Genomic DNA, 21,087 nt, shown 5'->3' with positions numbered 1-21,087 from the left:
TATGTATACTATAGTATATAGAACATTTATTTGGGATCAAACCTAGTTTATCTATTTTTATATTTAAGAAGGGTGTAAACCCTAATTAATATATTTATTTTCATATCCGAAACACTCATATTAGTGGAAGTGAGGGGTACTAAATTTTTCTAATGATGTGTATAAGTTCAAATGAATTCTAAATTGTGATGATGTAATGCATCTTATCTCTCTCCCCTTAATCCAACTGGAAAAGGGGTAATTGCTTGATGAGAGAGCCCTTAATGGTTATTTTATCCTTATTTATTTTCCAAGGTTTTAAGGATCCATAATGATAATATATCCAAATTTCATTCTATGATCACATGTGTTACAAATGAAAAACTTTATTATTATGGATATAACTTTGAAGATAAGTTAAAGATTTTGCGGGGTAGGTGTTATTCTTTCAATTTATTATTTGATCCTTTCTCTTTATTTTTTATTTTTTTTCAACATTTTCTTATTTCTTAGTTTAAATGACCTTTTTATGTTCCTCAATTTTTTTCCTCATTTGCAAAATTTCTTTGATATGTCAATCATTTATGACTCTTATGATTTTCATTCTCAATTTAGTATTGAGTTCAATATTTCTTATCCTCCTCATACTAATTTGGATGTTAACATATGCATGAAACTAAAAATTTTTCTTTTTTTTTTGTTGATGGAGTTTTTTATCAATTTTAGTGTTGAGTAATCTATTATTGCAATAGTTGAGTCACTTTGGCCAAATTTTTTGATTGAGTTTGCTTATGAATGTCACTAAAAGCCTTTATTTTATAGTTGTTAAAGAAATTATGTGTTCTCTTAGGGACTTCTTTATTTAATAGTTCAATTAACACAAGGTAAATTAAATATTCACACCGTTCAACCTCCTTAACACATAGCTTGACAAGAAAGTTAATAAAAAATCCTATTCTCCAAGTTTTAAGGTGCATGTCTTTATAGTTATTTCTTCATTTCTGCTATAAAAATTCACCTTTCAATACTTTTTTATTACTTTGTTCTTCTTTCATAATTTTCTTGCCTTCTCTTCTTTACTTCAATGCTTTAAACTCTTTTTTCTTTGGAGGAGGGAGAGGATAAGTAGAAATCCAACATTGATGAAAGAGTGAGGATGAATGAATTTGATAGTGGAGTGTAAATGAATAAAATGAATTGCAAAGTCAAAATGAGTATAGTGAGTTTAAATAGAATATTCAACCTTGATATAGTGAAGCCAAATGAATACAATAATGAAGTAAGGCCAAATATAGATGTTAAAGTGAAAATAAGTGTAATGAGTCCAAACAAAACTAATATTTTAGCACCTTCTTTTTTTCAAAAAAAGGATAAAAAGATGTAAAGGATAAATGAAGTGAATTTGATTTTCTATATGGGGTGCTAGACAAGGACAAAGGCCATGAGTGCAAGTTAATATAGGTATTATTTGTTGACTGAAGGGAAGATGCAAAAACATATTTTGTTAATAGTTGTAAATTTGAGTTAAAAGTGGTCTTAAAGGATAGCAAACAAACTTAAAAGCATCATTTGGTGGTATATATGTGTATCATCGTACCTAGGTAATATGGTAATTATAGTACTATAATATATGGACCATCTATTTGAGATTGAATCAAGTCTATCTATTCTTGTATATTTTTATATATTTATAAGGATATAATTTTACTATATTTATAAGGATTTTAATTTAAAATAATCAACTTAATCATATTCCATTATTAATCTCCCTCAAATATAGAAACTTAATACCATGATAATCTTAAATGCCTATGCATTCATATAGCAAGCTTTAAATATCAAGTAGAAGGTGAAACTCTATATTAAACAACCTCTTATAAATGAAACTTTAGAGAGTGCTGAACTACTAGTAAGGGACTTATAATTAGACTTATTTAACTGGGTTTAATATCTTAGTATCAATTTTTTTTAAAGTCATAAATATCTGTATAATCTCTATAAGACTAGTAAGATTAATTAATATGATAATTAGATAAGATTAATCCAATTTAATATAAAAGTGATTAAATTACTAATCAGACCTCCATCTAATCAAAAATGCCTTTTTAAAAAAAGGATAATTATAGATATAACTTATAAATGTAAGAATAAGTTTTAAAATTTACATAAAAAGCTTTTAAGTTTGGTAATCTTATACTAAAGTTTTGAAACCATGATATAGATACAAAATGAAAGTCACTTGGTTTGAAGTAAAGGAAGTTAGCAAACTATTCTTTTTTGTTCGTATGTGTAGGTTCTTGCCCTTCTCTTCTTACTCATTTAGCAAAAGAGCATCAAACATAGCATATATTGTTCTATATTGGAAACAAGCTAAACTTTCCTTGCTATCAAATGTTTTTATTGAGCTCCTCTTCCTCTCTTAGCTAGGCAAAGAAAGAAGCTTGAAGTGGCAACTGTGCAATCTCAACATTCCTAGTCTTGCCCATAGTATTGATTGTGTTGTGTATGCTATACCAAGGTGTTAATAGCATGGATTTGCAGGAAATATGATAATAATAAAGATCCTAGCACTTTGATAGCTATTACTTTCTAGTTGGGACTAGATGAGAACACAACATTGTAAGCAATTAAAGAGAACAAGTTGAGAGACGATCCATGAGGTTCAAATATAGAAGAAAAGGGCCTATGAACAAAAGTGTACCCTTTTTTCTAATCGGTTAAGGGTCTTGGGATACTTGGGGTTAAATGTCATTGGATTTGAATAATACTGAGTTGGGTGACCCTCTCGAGAAGTCTCAATTTAAGATTTTACATTTGGTATCATAGAGGTCTTGAGTTTAACTCTGTTGGTTGGCTAAAGGAATCGCACTACATATTAATTGATATCTAGTAAGTTTAATTTGCTCCGGTGGGGCTTAACTCGAAGGGTAGGGTGTCAAGAGAGTGGGGTCTTTGGAAGCTGAGAGTCACTCTATTGGTTGGTTAAGGGAATCACACCACATGTTAATTAGTATCTGACATGTCCAATTTGCTCCGGTTGGGCTCGACCCAAGGGGTAGGGTGTGGGGTCTTGGGAGAGTTGCGGCTTTTAGCTTTCATTCATGAGGGCGTGAATTTGTAGGGAAGCGTGATGGATTATAAGCAATCAAAGAGAATAATTTGATAAATGATCCATAGGGTTCAAATATAAAAGGAAAAGGCTTATGAACAAGAGTGCACCCTCTTTTCCAATCAATTAAGGATGACTTCTCGGGAAGTCTAAATTTAAGAGCTTACAAACATACCTTCTTAGATATGATTAATAGATTCTTATAATTTAGTTTTTCCTACTATTGTTTGCTCTATGATCCTTCTTTTCTTTAAATTGGTGTTGGTTTTTGGAGTTTTTGCTTGTTCTATGCACAAATTTTCATTCACAAGGATGGATCAATCTTTGGCATAAAAACTATCCACAAATGCAAGAGTTTCTCCAAACTCACTTATAAATAAACTTCACAATTGATAGCAACAACTAAATCCAAATCGATTACGATTGATAACTAATAGTTTCATTTAATCCCATGTTAGATAAAGTGATAAGGTTGATCTTTGGGTTCTAGATGCTTCAAGTAAACTAACATAGGACCACAACTTGCTTACAATCATCTTATTGCTATTGATTGCTACATCAAAAAGAGCAAAGTATGAGAAAGGATGAGGCAAATTCTCTAGAAAGTAGCTGGCTGCTGCTAGATTGTACATGGATTTATCATTTAAGAATTTCATTTTTGTGTTTACTAAATTGCATCAAAAATCAAAAACTAAAAAAGAGGAAAAAGAAAAAGCTTGCTTGCATCTTTCTAATTGCTAGGTCATGAGGATAATGATTGAGAAAGCTATGAGTGCCACCGGCTCAATTGGGCCTTTGAACACACTTGACACTATAAATGTAATCTATTATTCTTGCAATATTTTCCCTATGATTAAGCTTTTGGATGTGTTGTTATGAATGTGACTTTAGGTATCAAAAGTTATTTGTCAACTAATCCTTTCAGATATTTTTTCCTTACTGCCGCAATGGTAAGATGTTAGCATTGCTGGACCCTTTATTAATCCCTCGTGTATTAGTGGAGTTAATTGAGCATTTCAAATGTACTTAGACCAAATGAGCATAAGGACGGAATTTCTACATGATATTAGCTAAGTATACTTAGCCCGGTAAGGAGTTCCCATCTTCTTATATCTTGCATTGGTTAGTGACAAGAATCCTCACTTATTGAGATTAATCCCTCAATATTGCTACATGATAGCTTATTGTGTCTATCAAACACCCTCACTATCAAACCTTTTGTGTTAGTTTTATTTTGGTCTTAAATACTATTTATGGAAAAGTGTTTAGATTTGCTCATTTGAGTATATCTACAGAATGTAAAGATTGTCTTGAACACAATAATATTTGTCCCATATCCAAATAGTGTTTTTTCTAAATTTGAATCATGTCTATTTGTCTGAATTAAATTTATTACAACCCAAGAAATTCCTATTATTTAAGTTATAAGCCCTAGAAATCTCATGGAGATCAAGGAAGCAGTGAGCCCAAAGTGTGTACACTTAGAAGTCATTCCGTGCTCTAGTGCCATTGTTCCTTGGCTCCATGTTTAGGAGTTTGGCTCTGTTTTTTCATTCAATGGCCCAAGGCCTTGAAACTCGAGCTTCGCACCACTATCCTTGGGGACACGTGGCATGTGACATATAAAAGGTTTAAGTTCTGCTTCATGGTTATCCTATAGTAAATCACCATTAGATAAAAAGTGAAAACCACATGCTCAAAATTTATTGTTTAGACTCTTGCTCTATGAAATCATCCAAGAGCCAATTATAGAGTTGCTTCTCCCTTGGGTAGTATTGTTGTAGCTTGTCTAGCAGAGGAGGATTTCAAGTTACAATATAATATGCATCATTAGCTTACTACATTCACTTCACTATCTGAGTGAGTTAATAGATATAGAGGCATGGACATGGAAGGTATAGTCCCAGAGTTGCCACAACAACTACAAAAGAAACATTATGAAGACATATATTGGTAAATAGTTTTTGTTATTCATATCAATCCTTTTATAGTGTGTATTGTCATTCTATGTAGGCAGCCCAGTTTCAATAACTTCCCTCAAGATCCTGCTCTTATTGTAGCAGTAGCTAAGCAAGCTCTTAATCCTCTTTTTACATATGATCATGCCAATCTTGATTTGGAGATGCATGAGTAAAGTAGTGGTAGTGTTGTTGTTGCTCATGTTCTAAAAGGGCTGAAGAAGTAAAGAGAGGCCTAGGAAGACCATGGAAAACCAAACAACAATAGGACTAGCACCACCAAGTACCAACTCTATAAACACAAGGCACTTTGATCATTTGAGAGAAAGGAACCATGCAGTAAACTGCTATTTATATGATTAAACTTTTTATAAGAAGGTAATGTGAAATTTGTTTCCTTCTTAATCTTTTTTTATCTCTTTGGCAAATGCCTCACAATAATGAAAAGTTGCGTTGTGTCCTGGAACAGGATCATCGCTGGCTTTGCACACAACGGCCACGCTTGTGGGGCTCTCAAGTCGATGTGGCTGATGCAGCAGGACAGTGTGAGGCCGGATGCCATAACTTTCCTCACCATCCTCTCTGCCAGCAGCCATGCCGGCTTCCTCCGCCAAGGTGGTGATGACTTTGTGTCCATGACCGTGGATCACGAGCTGGAGCGAGACGTCGAGCACTACAGCTGCATGATCGACTTGCTGGGACGAGCCGGGAGGATTGGCGAGGCCGAATACTTTGTGAGCGCGATGCGGGATGAGGACAAGGAGGTGTCGTGGATGACGCTGCTGTCAGCATGTGAGGTGCACGGGGACGAGGAGCGGGCCAAAAGAGTTGCTGGGAGCATTGTGGAAATGAATCCGCAGCACTCGAGCGCCTATGTGGCTCTCTCCAACTTGTACGCGACTTGTGGTGACGGGAGCTTTCACTTCAAGAGGCCCAGGCTCAAGAAAAGCTGGCTCGCTAAGTCGAGTTCTGGATAACTTACTTCGATCTAGGAGTAGACACACAGTGAAAACATGACAAAGGAAATGTAAATTACGATTGCTTTCCTCTCTGCCATATGTCCTATATCCTGGAATGAAGAGCAGGATTGTCAGTAGTATGATCTCGAAAAAAAATGATATAGTAGAGTTCATACCTCCTGAAGCCAGCTACATGAGAGATGCCACTCTGGGACGTAGACTCTTTAAAAGGTCTTCGAAGCTCCTCGAGAGCTGGATCTCGTCAATGCTCACTTGAAACATGCCGTCGCCAGCATCAGCCATGTCGGTGAGAAGTTTCTTCACGCAATTGGTCAGATCGGTCGCAAACATGATGGTGTGAAAGATGAGACTCTGTTCCAGCTTCTTGAGTTGGTTCACGCAGTGCACGGGATCCAAACCTCCATAGTTGTCACCATCTCTCAGAAACACCACTGCTGGACTCTTGCCGGCCACTGCTGGATCACTGACCGAGCGAACTAGAATCTCTTCCACGCGAGCAATCCCAGACGAGTAAACGGTTCCCCCGGTGTCTTCAAAAGCGATAAGCTTGTCCACCTGAAGCTCGGACATGTGCTCCCGCTCCATCGCGATCTGTCCGTGGTCGTCGAAGAGAACCCCTGACATTACGTCTTGAAGGTTGGCAGCTATGCGGGTTCGAATGAAACGAACTATGGCCTCGAAGACGCAGACGGTTCTTTGGGAACTTGACCATCTTCGGTTTAATGTCCGGCGATCCCATGGATCCTGATCGATCCACCACAAAATGACATGGCTGGACACGTCTTTGGAGTGGTTGCATGCAAAGTTGTGTCCGTCTTCAGTCACGTGGCCTGTATAAGAGATTGCTTTGGGAACTGGATCGTGCCACAGCTTCTCAATGCAATACGATTTTCCTTCAGCCTGGAAAGTACTATCACCTGCAAAGAAAAAAAACAGAGAGTTATGCGAACTAAGAGCTTCCAAACGTAGATTACCTGAGCTGCTACTGCTGCCGTTGTGTTCGGTAGATTGGCAGCAGTGGCCGCAGAGAGCAAACTGCCTCTGGTCGTCTTCCGAGCAGGGATCCTTAAACTTCATGTTCTTCCAGTACGTTGCATGAGTGAGCTCGTCTTTTGAAGTGTCGAAGTCTGGACCATATCTCACAGTTGCGTGACGAGCTTCTTCCAAAAACTTCACCTTGCCACAGACACCGTCGTCCTTCTGGTCCTTGCACACAGCCAGGTGGACATGTCCACGGCCTCGAGCTTTGCAGTGCATCATGCACATCTCAGCCGCACCCGACTCTCCCCACTTGTACTTCCGCCCCTCGATCTCGACTTCCTCGCTTTCGTATATATATTCTACAAAGTCTCTAGGAAGCTAACACTTCAAGAATCAAGACTAGCTAATCTCTAAGAAGCCGCTAGCTACTTGCCACCATCAATGTGTTCAAGAGTACTATTTGCTGTGATGTGAAATTTGAAAATGTAAAGTTTTTATACTTTATGTTTAGGATTAAAGGCTCCTGTGCCACGGGAGATAAAGCAAGAGCATGTGGGTGTCTCTAGTATGGTGTGGCAGTGGGTGAGTTTATGCTCAAGCTTGAGGAGGTGTTTTTCTATTGTTTTTATTCCTTCTAGGGCCTTAGTTGTCAAGGGCTGGGGGAGAAGCATTTGCTTGCACATATGAATTTTCTTTTGAGACTTGACATCACATTCTAGATAGCAACATATCAAAGAATTTCATGTGATCTACTCTCCCATTGATTAAAGGGTATAGAATTGCCTCACAAGAGACATTCCACACCCTCGCCTCTTGGTGTCCTTGGTGGAAAAGATCGAAGTGCTTCCCAAGAGAGGCCATAAGGGCTCCAAGACGAAGAAATGTGACTCTCCAAGGCTCTTACATCTATTAGGCTAGTTATTTATTCTCTGGTGGCCTTCTACAATAGCCTCAATCAGTAGGGGTAGGGAAATATTGACTGAGTGAGAGATCCTAGTTGCTTGCAATTGTCCTAGTTAGATAGATGGATTGATTGATGGGGCTTTTTCAGCTAAATTTTTGTCAAGGAGCAACAGCTAAAATTGCTCCAAAATTTGGGGAAGAAAGCATTTATCTTGGCATGATATGCTACCACCAAAGTTGTCCAGCTTGCTTCCACTAGTGTGACTTGTCTAAGAAATTCTATCCCTTTCTCATGTGATGCTTTGAGAGGAACTGTGACTTATATTTTTTTGTTCGCTTTATAATTTTTTTAATAATGTCCAATTAAAAGTATTATACATTGCATATATAGAATAAATATGACTATAAAAGATATAGTTACCCAGGTCACATCATCACTTTGATGTGATGTTCAAACAAAGTTATATTTACAAATTCATAGCTTGCTCTAGAACAAAACCAACAAAATCAAACTTGATTTTGTATTATTTACTTTAAAAGTCATGGTTTACACTTTGTTTTACACATATCCTAGAGGTAAAACATAGTTATACTTATATAGAATTAAAAAAACTTACATAATATCATGTATAAAAAAAGATTGCATCCTCTTTTCTTTCACATTAAATATGTTAAACATCCTTGTGTTTGACAATGTATTGTACCTCTAAATGAGTATCAAAAACAATTATCAGCACTTTTTTGAGTTTTAATTTTTTATTAAAATAAAACTTAGAAAACTTGACATGTGTTCAATGACTAAAAAATATTAATTTTTGGTCGATATAACTAATAAAAATTATGAATAGTAGTATTTTTAAAATTAAAAAATCCTAATTATAAATTTATTAATATAACTATATAAATCAATATTTAATTCCTATAGATTAAAGTAAAATGAAAAAAATTTATCTCAGAATGTATTTCCTTTCAATTTTATTTTTTATATGCTTTAATAAAATTATTGCTCCAAAATGCTCACCTAAAATTGGAAGAGTAAGTTTTTTTAATCCACAAGATATGGCTAAAATTATTGGAGCATTTTATGAATTATTAAAGAAAATTGACCAAGATAAAAGTTCTTCTTACTCAACTACTTATGGAGATGATATTGAAGTTAAGACTTCTGAAGGAATTGTTTCTGTATTTATAAAGCGAAAAGATAAATGTTCAATTGAAAGCTCAGTTTCAACTATTAATGGTCATAGTTTATTTCAAGGTTTTGTGAATATATTAAATCCAATTATAGATACAATAAATTTTTATTCTTCAGATTCTTTTGAAAAAGAAACTAATACATATATATTAAAATATAATTTAAAAACAGATGATTCTATATCTCTTTCTACATATTCAAATAACATTTTTTTTACTAATGACAACTCATTTTATTGCAATATTAAAATCAGTATTCTATATTTTAACACTGCACTTTATAGTGATAGTTTTCTAGTTTCCCCAAATGGAAAAAATATACTAATTTTAAAAATCAATTGTGATATGCTTTTATATTCAAAAGATAAAAAAATTTGGGATAAGTTATTTTCCTTTAAAAATGTATTTAACTGTTATTTAAAGCTTCTTAATAATGGAAATCTAGTTTTAAAATATAGAAATGAGGTATTATGGAATTCTAATAATTATTTGAGTGATAAAACTAATTTGTTTGTACCAGCATATTTCACAGTTCAAAATGACTATAATTTAGTTATTTATAGAGCAAAATATCCAAATATGGCTTTATGGAACTCTAATACAAATAATCATAAGTTATGTAGTTTTTAAATTTTTATTATATAGAAATTTTTAAAAATAATTAATATTATAAATTATTTTTTTAATTTTATTTTTAATTGTAGAGCTGTATGTATATTTATATCCAGACATTGATTTACTCACAAAGATTTTTATAATAACACATTATTATTAATGATTGCGTTTTTGGCTATGTGACAATTTGGATGATTAAAAAATTTTAGGTTGAAGGGTTAGTATTTTTTCACCAGGATTTTAAAATTTAAAATAATATTTATTTAAACTAATCTCAGTCACATTATTACATCTTTTAATTCCTGTCAAATATGATAAATAAGATTCATCTAAAAGAAGATACAAATGGCATTGGAAATGGACTCTTAACACTTAAGAAATTGATGCTCAAAGATTATAATGGTGTGGAGAAGAAGAACATAGAGCATGATTAGAAAATAATAATGGAAATACACAAATCTAGATAATGGGTAGCTTTGTTTGTGTTTTAAGACTTCTTGAAAGTAAGAGTAGACAAAATAGAGAAAGTTCTCACCATACAAAGCCTCCACATTTAATTGTGCTCATCTGATATACATGTCACAATCCTAAGGAATTTTAATCAACATTCGGAGAAACATATAAACAAAATCTTTTGTGCGAACCCCCTGCCCTAAAAGTGGAGAGAAGAAAGAATATACCCCTCTGCCTTAAAATCTCCTTATGCCTCTAGAATATTCCAATAGTGGAATATTCTATGAAATCTCACTCAAATGCTATGCATATACTAATAGATGACCATGGGAGATTGTGCCAAACTCCATCACATATGAGAAACCCACAATGCTACAATATGATGTGTTGTGTCAACACTATTGCTAGAAAAAGTGGAGGGGAACACAAAAGAAAAAGAAATAAAAGAGAAAAGGAGGAAGTGAAAAGTTTCAGGTTCCTAATTTTCCCTTCCTTTTTTTTAAAAGTAAGAACTTGACACTTGACTAAAAGTAGAGTAAGTGGAAAAGAAAGCAAAAGCAAAAAAGAGCAATGAAAAAACATAAAACCAAATGGAGGGGAATCACTTACCTGGAATTCCATCTCAAGTCCCCTCACCTCTAGAAAGTTCCTTCAGCATAGCCTGGTCATGCCCAAAGTTCCAAGGACATGGAATGGTAGAATGAATATATTACCTGGGGATGGTAACTATTGGAGTGATGAAAGATGGTGGCTGAAGGAATGGAATGTGGATGAATATGATGTCCAATTATAATGTAATGGTAGTGGAGGGGATTTGTGAGCTTCTAATAACTGTCAAAGTGGTCAACAATTCATATACAAGTTGTAGAAAAAGAAAAAGCTTGCTATCTATTTTGGTGCATGGATCACTACTTGTGTTGGAAGATATTGTCAGGATTAGGAACAAACATTTGCCCATGGTAATGTTTGGTCTCCTATGTGTATCAGGTTTAATTGACTCTTGAAAACCAACTACTAAATATCCTAGATTTGGTTGGAATTGTTGCATTATGAGAGTTTGATTTTGACTTTGGTATATCAGATTTTGTTGATTCTTGATTCATTTGTCATGTCTACTAATGTTGAAGATAGTGATATAATGGGATCCCTTAGATTGTGTGTACATGGTATGAAAAATGAGTGAGAAACTTTATTAAGTATGAAACTATGGTGGAGAAAGTAAAAGAATGAATGGATGATGACTGTGAGTGATGGAGAATGATAGTGGTGATGTATAGAGTGCACTAATGTAGTGCAAATCTGGAAGCCTTGAAAAACAATTTAAGAAATACTCAAGCTTCTAGACAAGAGGAGTTGATGCAACCTTGAGGTGAAAATCCAGCCTCATGCTTGCTCCACCTATGAGATCACATCCTAAAAGAGAGAAGAAAAGAGGTAAAAGCAAAAAAAAAGAAATAAAAAGAAAAGAAAAAGGAGCCTGGATTTAAGTTCACTGGTTAAAAGAGTTTTGAGGTGATAGTGCCTTGTGTAACTTTGATCATTTTGTGAGGATGTAAACACTACCTCCAATGTGCTTTTTGATAAAGAAAGGCCCCAAGCTTTTTAGGAGAGAACTTTGTGGAAAGTGCAAAGTCCTAGAGCATCATGAGCGGGCCAATGGGAAAGGGCTCATTTCGTTGAAATTGATCCTATTATCCCTTGTGCCTGCACTTGGTGGCAAGAAGGTGCTCAGCTACTACATAATGTTGCTCATCAAGTTTGAGAAGATCCCATGCTCAAGCTTGGGGCTACTCCTCATCAGTAAATCAAAATTTCACTGCATGTCACAAAATAAGCTAAATTGAAGGGATTTGGAGATTGACTAGAAGAAAAGCCTCAACTCCATATACTAGAGAGACTAGAGTGGTTGCTACAATGCTTTTAATTGTCATCCTAAAAGCCCAAAGTGTTGTCAGCAAGTGCTTATATCATTAGTGTGGATGATCTTCAATGAGCTTTAAGAGAATGGTCTTAACATTTTGTTGCTAGACTTAGCTTGGCTGTTTGATTGAGGGTAATAACTATTGCTCTTCACATGTTACATTTATAAGATCTGGAGGAGCCATTGCATGACTTGCCTAAGGAAAACACCACCGTGATCTAAAACAAGGATCACAAAGACTCTAAAACAACATATGATATATTTATAGCATATTGTGGAAACTTGATTAGCATGCTACAAGGACATTGCCTCAACCCACTTGTGAAGGAAATCAGCCCCACAAAACCCAAACCCCACTTGAAAAATGGTCTTGCTAAGGTGATAAGCTAAAACAAAAATTGTGGGATGTGGTTAGGAGGATTGAACTTTTGACACTTCTGACACTAGACACAAGCCTCTGCATATGCTACTACATTGTGGTAAAGTGTTGTATTTGTGATGGAGTAGAAGTTGGACAATAGTCTTTCCTGAGAAATGGCCGGCATATGTGTGGAAAGCACAGAGCTGTTTTAGAGCTCATGCCATCCTTCCAAAACACAACATAGACACCTATAAAGTGCTCCACCAAGGAGGCAAAAGTCTCAAGCCTTGTTGTGTAAGGCTTGTTGCTACTCCATAGATGAATATGGAGGATATGCCTTGTTATTGAGGTACTCAGCTACATCCTAAAGGGTTGCAAGGATAGTGAAAAACTCCATGTTGGCTGCAATGTGAGTTGGCTAGGGTCATATACATGTTAGTGTTGCATCACAAAAGCTGGCTAAAACTCTTGGATCATGAAAATCCACAATAAAGTATATGAAGTCTAAAGTGCTCTCTATAAAAGGAACATTAACACATCTATAAATGTGTAATGGATACAAGCTCCGAAAAGCAAGTGTAAAAAATGCTAGAGAGTATACACCACCGCAACAGCCTCTTTTTTTGCAAGTATGTTTTGTTGCTCAATTGTGGAGGAGTGAAATGCAAAGTATGTTGAGTGTAAAGGTTGGAGTAGTCTTGGACACGGGCATATGCAGATGCCAAAGGCTTCCTCTCCAATGGAAATGAAGATGTGGAACAACTCTTTTAAATGTGGTAGTTGCATGATTAGTGGAGATTGGAGAATGGTTTGAAGTTTCTTAAACAATTGCCATTCATAGTCTCTCCATACAAAGTTCATGCCATCCTTGAGTAAGGCCACTAGAGGGTGAGTCAAACCAATGTAGTCCTTGATGAATCAATAATCTAACTGAGAAAAATACATAGTTTTATAGGCTGAGCTTGCTAGAGAATTTCCCAACACTTGGCTGTATGAGGCTGGATCCCTTAGTTGAGATGTCAAAGCCAAGTGAATGCCCTTGAGTGACTCCAAAGTGGCATTTCATTGAATTTAAGGAGAATTGATGGAGTCTACATCACTAGAAAACTTGCTACAAGTGGAGGAGATGCTTTGAGAATGATGTAAAAGCCATGCACAAATGTTCCAAACTTCATAATTGCAACAGTGTTATGTTGTTAAGTTTGTGAGTGACTCCCTTTTCAAAATAAGACCCCTTAGCACCTCGTTTTGTGGTGTTTCTCCCATTGTCTTTGTACTGGTTTTACTCAAGGTGAAGACAAAGGCATGAGATAAAAAGGTGAGACAAGTTCTCTAGAAGTACCTTCATATGAAGATTCTACTCTTTGTTGGTTTTGTGCATAACGAAACCTCTTATTAAAGTTCTTTACTAGTTTCGTGCTTTAACAAAACTCAACCCAAGGTTTGTTTTTCTAGACAATAAAGGCTTTATTTAACAAATAATCCATGTAGACCCAGACAGCATTATTGAGCAATTCCATGGCAAAGAAACAACTTCAGAAAAAGTTTATGGTGTTCATATGTTGTAAGAAATGCACTAACTTAAATAAGTTAAAGGGTAACTTCTTTATCATGCGCTCTAACATAGACACCTTTTAGCCATCACCAACAACAAAATTACCAATAGAGTTAGCCATCTTTGCTATTTTGCATGTCATCCAACTTATAAAAGATGATATGCCTATGCTTATAAATGATATAAAGAGAGAAGTGATAGGCCCTAACCTTTATGAGTAAACAAACCAAACATATTGATAAGGCTTAAATTGACTATTATAAATAAGTAGTTAAAGTTGTTTACATAGTCATACACTTTTTATGGAATAAGGAACATTAAGAGAGAGGTGAGTGATGTGATCAGTTGATAATATTTACCCCATAACTAAAGATTTCACCATATACACAAAATGCCAAAACTAATCTACCTATATTAACCCAAACCCAAAGATTAAGAGATGGATAATATCAAAGTTAGAGGTAATAATATGTTAGAGACCAAATTATCATTGAATAAGTCTTATATTAGAACACAAAAGCATTTCAATTAAGTTATCATCTAATAAAGAAGTATAAAAACCACTAAAATCATTAAAGGTTAAAAGTCATAGGATTAACTATTTAACAAAATTCAATAGCAAGTATATCATCAAGAAAACCCAATGATAAAACTTAATTACTAAAGATTGTAGATAGCATGCTAAACAATTAACGAAAGATAACCTAAAGAATATAAAGTATCATTGACTCAAGCAAAATGCTTACAAATATATCAAAAGAAATAACATTCAAATGTATTAAAACCAACTATAGCAACAATTAACAAAATAAAATGAATACTGCAAGACTACCAAATACTTATTCATTCCAACTATCACACTAGGGAATTTGAATAGATCTCAATTAATAATACCAAAAAACTCAAGTTACTTAAGTAAGCATCAACAATATCTTACTAATATCTCAAACTTAATAGATTAATCTAGAGTAAACCACAAAAAATATATGGTAATATGAACAGCTAAAAACCATAAAAAATAATAATTAATTGTCATAAAAGATCATCAATTATCCCATAAATAAAAAAATGCATAATCATTATCAAAGAAAAAATCTATTATCCTAAAGAACGGCAAATCATTCTATATCAACAATAATTAAACAAAATCTTTGATAAGAACAATCAATTATCCTAAATGATAGTCAATCATTACTGATGATTGCTAGATGTAAATACCATTTTTACTTTGGAATTAATGAGCCAAAATGCCTTTTTCAACAACTCCTAACAAATAAAATAATAAGTATGAGAATTTAAAAAATAAAAAGCTTGAAGAAACTTATAGTCAAGTTTTAGCTAACAATAATCATAAGTCTTACATGAACTAACTTCAATGCAAAAAAAGAAATCATGGTAAAACTCATAATATTCTTTTAAATATATTCTAATTAAATTATCATTTAATAAACCAGTAAAGTATAGGAACTACCAAGAATCAAGAGACTTAGGATTAACCATCTTGAGAGAATTCAATAGCAAGTATATCACTAAGTAAATGATAAAGCTTAATTACTAGATATCTTAGATAATATACTAAATAACTTGTAAAAAATAACTTAAAGTATAGAAAATATTATTATCTAATAAATAAATATTCACTAATGTATCACATGAAAGAAACAATATCCCAAAACCAAAATTAACAACAATCAATATGCTATATTTTTATAATTAGTGCATATATATATATATATATATATATATATATCTGTGTGTGTGTAATCATTTCCTTTAAAACATAGTTTAAATTTTAGTCTAAAATAATAAATGTGCAACTCCAGTACAATAAGCCAAAGAATGTTTGAAAGTACTTAGTAATTCCTGTATGGATGGCATTTCATGAGGCTTGTGGAGGCTGATTATGCTTTGAAGTTGAAAGCTTGTAACCATCTGTCAGATGGACGGCAATTGCACTGGGAGCTCGCAAGGAAGGGCCTGGACAGCCAAAAGTTTCTGGGCAACCACATCATCCAAATGTTTGGGCGGCTGGGAAGCCTGGACGAAGCGAGAGCAGCGTTTGAGAGGTTGCGCTGGAGAAACGTTTTCTCGTGGACAATCATGGTGGCACTTCTTGCCCAAAACGGGTATCTTAACGAGGCCGGGAAATGGTTCTGGAAAATGCCAGAGCACAGCGCGGTTTCCTCCAATGCGGTCATGGTTGCATTAGCGGATTCTGAAAACATTGCCGAGTCAAGAGAAATGTTTGATAAAATGGCCCAGCGCGATGTTGCGTCTTGGAACTCTATGGTCTCTGCATATGCCCAGTCCGGGGATTGTCTTGAAGCAAGCAGATTCTTTACAAGAATGCCTGTCGTCAACGTGGTGTCGTGGACGGCTTTTCTTTCCGGGCTCTCCCAAACTGGCCAGCTCCAGGAAGCAAAGTTTCTATTCGACAAAATGCCCGAGAGAAACATCGTGTCGTGGAATGCTCTAATCACGGCAAATGCCCAGGCTGGGGATGTTCGAGCAGCGCGGGCACTCTTCGATCGCATTCCAGCCCGAGACTCGGTGTCGTGGAACTCGATCTTTCCCGCCTACACGCGCACTGGAATGCTCGAGGAGGCCAGGAGGCTGTTCCAGAGCGTCCCTTGTCCGAACTCCATCACTTGGACGAGCATGCTGTTCGGGTATGCCGAAGCCGGAAACATCGATCAAGCCAGGAAGATCTTCCTCGCGATGGACCGAGACGCGGGATCCTGGAACGCGCTGATCGCTGCATACGGCCAGGGAAACGATCTGGGGAGCGCGAGGCTAGTGTTTGAAAAAATGGCACAGTGGAACATCCGGTCATGGACGAGCATGTTTCTGGCGTGTTCGCAGATGGCGCACTTCGAGGAGACGAGGAGGATCTTCGACGGCATGCCGGAGCGCGACCTGGTGTCGTGGAACGCGATGCTCACGTGCTACACGCGGAGCGAGCGGCCGATCGAGGCGCTGGAGCTGTTCAAGCTCATGATCATCGAGGGAGTTCGTCCCAACGGGATAACTTTCCTGTGCCTGATCGATGCGTGCTCGCAGGCCTCGGCGCTCACTCCCGGAATGCTCATCGACGAGGAGATTGGAGGAAGCCGGGGGAGTGTCGAGCTTGGAAACTCCTTCATCTCAATGTATGCCAAGTGTGGCAGCTTCGAGAACGCAAAGAGGCACTTTGATGCCATGGAGGAGCGCGACTCGGTGTCGTGGACCGCGATGATCACCGCCGACGTCCAAAGCGGTAACCGGGAGCGCGCCCTCCAGCTCTTCGTGGAGATGATCCACCAAGGAGTCGATCCACACGACGTGACGTTCCTGGGGGTTCTCTCGGTGTGTGCTTACGAGGGGCTACTCGAGCGGGGATGGGAGCTCTGGACGTCCATGGCTGTGGACTTTGGGATCGCAGCAAAGGCGGAGCACTACGCGTGGCTTGTCAATCTCCTGGCTCGATCTGGGCGATTGGTGGCGGCCGAGGAGCTTATCGATAGCATGCCATACCACCCGGATCATCCCACCTGGGGAGCGCTGCTTGGAGCTTGCTCGCTTGGTGGGATGAAAACCGAGGGAGCTTGGAGAGCTGCGAGCTTGATCTCCGAGATGACCCCCGGTAGCTCCTCACCTTACATCTCGCTCGCGAAGATCTGTGCCTCTAGCGATGATCTATGACACGAGCATCGCATTGGAGAGCAAGACATAGGGGCCGTGATCGTCACCCAGCGCTCGCCCAGGAATCCCCCGCGCTCGCTCCACATCGCGATGCATCTCACACCCATTGAGGAGCGCCGTCCAGGCGGTGGAGCTGGGCGCGAAGGGCATGGCGTGGAGGAGCTCCTCCGCGTGAGCGAGCCGCCCAGCGCGGCACAGGAGATCGATCATGCAGACGTAGTGATCGATCGTCAGGCGCTGCCCATAGTCGTGCGTGATCGACACGAAGTAGCAGTGGCCATCGCGGAGGAGCCCCGCATGGCTACACGCAGAGAAGAGCGCGAGGAAGGAGACCTCGTCGGGATCTTGGCCGTGGAGATTGAGAAGCTTGAAGAGATCCATGGCGGCGAGCGTTTGCCCTCTCTGAGCATACGCTGCGAGCATGGAGTTCCAGGACCAGGCATTGCGATCCGGCATGGAATCGAAGAACGATCGCGCTTCCGAGAGACTGCCGCACTTGCCATACATGTTGACGATCGCGGTGCCGAGCGAGACATCGATCTGGGGCGGCTGCCCGGCGCCCAGATCCAGGAGCTCCGCGTGGAGCCTCCGGCCTAGAGCGATGTCCGCGACGCTGGAGCAAGCGTCGAAGATCGTGACGAATGTGACGCTGTTGGCCGGGAAGCCCTCGCAATCCATGGCGAGGAAGAGGTGGATCGCGGCGCGCGGGCGGCCGTTCTGGGCGTAGGCCGTGATCATCGCAGTCCAGGTCACGGAGCTCCTCTCGGGCATCGCCCCGAAGATACGAGCCGCGCGGCCCAGATCGCCATCGCTGGCGTGCGCCACCAGCATGTTCGTCCAGGAGACCACGTCCCGGCGCGGCATCCGATCGAAGAGGGCGCTGGCCTGGATCAATCGGCCGTTGCGCGCCAGCGCCATTTGCATCGCGGTCCACAGGACCACGTCCTGGGAATCGGCCATGGAGTGGAAGATCTCCTGGGCGTCCATCACGCGGCCGCATCGCCCGTAGAGATTGACGAGCGCGGTGGCCAGGATGATGTCGGATTCCAGCCCCGAGTGTTTGATCCTCGCGTGGATCTTCCTGCCCTCGTCCAGATCGGTGAGCTCGCAGCAAGCGTGGAGCGCACTGGCGAGCGTGATGCTATCGGGGTCGATGTCCATCGCTCTCCAGAGCTCCAGCGCCTCGCGAGGATTGCCGCCGCGCGCGTAGGAGGAGATCATCGCGTTCCACGAGAATGTGTTGCGAGAGAGCATGCGATCGAAGAGATCTCTCGCCTCGCGGAGGTCTCCCTTCCGCGCGTAGGCCAGCATGAGGGTGTTGAAGGTGAAGACTCCTCTCCACGCGCGCGGCATTCGATCGAAGCACCGCCGCGCCTCCGCAAGATGCCCATTTCGGGCATATGCTGTGAGCATCACGCTCCATGAGAAATCGTTGGGCTCCTTGATCGTGGCGAAGATCCGGGACGCCTCCGCGACGCAGTGGCAGCTCCCATACATCTGGATGAGGAGATTGCTGAGAGTCGTGACCCGATCCAGCCCGAGCTCTCGGAGTTTCTTGTGGATTGTCCTTCCCAGGGCCAGATTTCGCGAGCGATTGCATTGCCGGAGAGTGGATGCGTAGGAGGCGATCTCTGGTGGATCCAAGGCCGCCGTGGTGTGCGTGTTCTTGGCGAGGTTGCGCACCATTCATTGCTTTGATATTTCAAATAGAGGGAGGGCTAGGGTTTTTGGATGGAGCGATGCAGAGCGGTGTGACCGGATCGCCTGCGCGAGCTTCGTCTTCCTCCGCGGCGGCAGTGGTGGAGGATTCTCTGTTCGAGCGATTTGCCGAGGAGCTGACGCTCAAGGAGGATCGCAAGGCGGAGACCGAGAGAGGTGGGGTTGTCTTTGGATTTCTGGAAATATCGCGTTGAGAGCATCGCATTGTGTGGACGCAGCGCTTCTCGAGGATCTTCTCCAGTCTCTTCGCAAGGAGGAGAAGCTCCTGGACGCGGATGCTTGGAAATTTGCCGCGCCACGCTCACAGCCCAAGCACATTTCGTGAAAACTACGTAAAACTCACGTAAGTTTTCCTGAGGGAGAGCTTGGGTGTGGCTGACTTGGGTGTTGGTGGTGGATGGATTCCAGCTCCAAATGAGTAGTGACGACGACGAGGAAGTGTGGATCCCGCTCAGGGAGCGTGAAGAGTGGAAGGATGTAGAGCCTATTCCTCAGGACGATGGTCCAAATCCTGTCGTGCCAATCGCTTACACAAGCCAGTTCCGGGAAGTCATGGATTACTTTCGAGCTGTGGTTGCCAGAGACGAGCGCTCGGCACGAGCACTGAATCTCACTGGAGAAGTCATTGCCTTGAATCCTGGGAACTACACGGTAAGTCCCTTCTTGTATTTTCTTGGATCTGATCTTTCTTCTCCAGGTTTGGCATTTTCGGAGGCTAGTTCTTGAAGCTATCGAAGGAGATTTGGATAAAGAAATGGACTTCATCGAGAATATGGCAGAGGACAATGCTAAAAACTATCAAATCTGGTAAGTGTTTGGTTCGTCTAAAAGCACTAACCGAACCTTTTCTCTTCTTTTATCACGCAGGCATCACCGGCGATGGCTAGCTGAAAAGCGCGGACCGGCTTGTATGAACGCTGAGTTGGAATTCACGGCCAATATTCTCAGCGAAGATGGCAAGAATTATCACGCCTGGTCACACAGACAGGTAAAGAAGTACTATACTGATTCAGTCGTTCTCATTCATTTATGGTATGAATGTGCAGTGGGTTCTGGAAAAACTTGGAGGTTGGGAGAAAGAGCTCGAGTTTCTCGTCCAGATGCTTCAGGAAGATGTGTACAACAACTCTGTGTGGAACCAGGTATATATCCTAGACAACAATGCTTGTCCCTTATGGTGTTTCTCTTGTGCTCCCTACAGCGCTTCTTTGTGATCACCAACAGTCCTGCGATAGGTGGCCTCGTTGCTGCCAAAGATTCCGAGCTCAAGTTTTGCTGCGACGCGATCAGGTTCGCCCCGGACAATGAAAGTGCATGGAGGTACTTGGGGGGCTTGTTTAAGGACGACAAGAGCGCTCTTGTGAGAAGTCCGGAGGTCATCCGTGTCTGCATCGAAGAGCTTGCCAAGGACAAGATCTCTGTCCACGCGCTCAACTTTCTCCTGGAGCTGCTATGCCGTGGTTATCGGCCCACAGCTGACGATTGCAGGCTGCTGGACTTCCCCTCGGAGGGATTGTCGCCAGAGCAACTTGCGAGACAAGTCTGTGAGCGCCTGGAAGTGGCAGATTCGATGCGCCGGAACTACTGGGCCTGGAGGAAGTCTCTGCTCAAGAAGGCAAACAGTTGAAAAGAGCTTTTAGCTTTCTTTTTTCTCTCTTTACTCTTTTCTTCTCGTCGA

At 39.7% G+C, this 21,087-nt stretch overlaps 2 protein-coding genes across 2 annotated transcripts; both read left to right on the top strand.

Annotated features, from left to right (window-relative positions):
• Nucleotides 1–15,890: 15,890 nt before the first annotated feature.
• Nucleotides 15,891–17,690, top strand: LOC112346972 (pentatricopeptide repeat-containing protein At4g02750-like). Its single transcript, XM_024677019.1, has one exon. The coding sequence runs from the start codon at nt 15,891–15,893 to the stop codon at nt 17,688–17,690; it is 1,800 nt and encodes a 599-aa protein (XP_024532787.1).
• Nucleotides 17,691–19,383: 1,693 nt separating this feature from the next.
• On the top strand, nt 19,384–21,065 carry LOC9640720 (protein farnesyltransferase/geranylgeranyltransferase type-1 subunit alpha). Its single transcript, XM_024676980.1, has 7 exons — nt 19,384–19,565; nt 19,628–19,752; nt 19,818–20,060; nt 20,107–20,216; nt 20,277–20,397; nt 20,456–20,551; nt 20,611–21,065. The coding sequence occupies exons 3-7, from the start codon at nt 19,824–19,826 to the stop codon at nt 21,034–21,036; spliced, it is 990 nt and encodes a 329-aa protein (XP_024532748.1). The 5' UTR covers nt 19,384–19,565; nt 19,628–19,752; nt 19,818–19,823; the 3' UTR covers nt 21,037–21,065.
• Nucleotides 21,066–21,087: the final 22 nt, after the last annotated feature.

This window comes from Selaginella moellendorffii, unplaced genomic scaffold (assembly GCF_000143415.4).
Source record: "Selaginella moellendorffii unplaced genomic scaffold, v1.0 SELMOscaffold_18, whole genome shotgun sequence".
NCBI classification, from domain to species: Eukaryota; Viridiplantae; Streptophyta; class Lycopodiopsida; order Selaginellales; family Selaginellaceae; genus Selaginella; species Selaginella moellendorffii.
The sequence above is the reverse complement of the archived record's forward strand: the minus strand, read 5'-3'. Positions and strand labels throughout refer to the sequence as shown.

Excerpts from the sequence above, each read along its gene's own strand:
- LOC112346972 (XM_024677019.1), top strand. The coding sequence starts at position 15,891 with ATGAGGCTTGTGGAGGCTGATTATGCTTTGAAGTTGAAAGCTTGTAAC.
- LOC9640720 (XM_024676980.1), top strand. The coding sequence starts at position 19,824 with ATGAGTAGTGACGACGACGAGGAAGTGTGGATCCCGCTCAGGGAGCGT. Across the intron at positions 20,061-20,106 it reads TGAATCCTGGGAACTACACG|GTTTGGCATTTTCGGAGGCT; the intron begins GTAAGTCCCTTC and ends TTTCTTCTCCAG. Across the intron at positions 20,398-20,455 it reads ACGCCTGGTCACACAGACAG|TGGGTTCTGGAAAAACTTGG; the intron begins GTAAAGAAGTAC and ends ATGAATGTGCAG.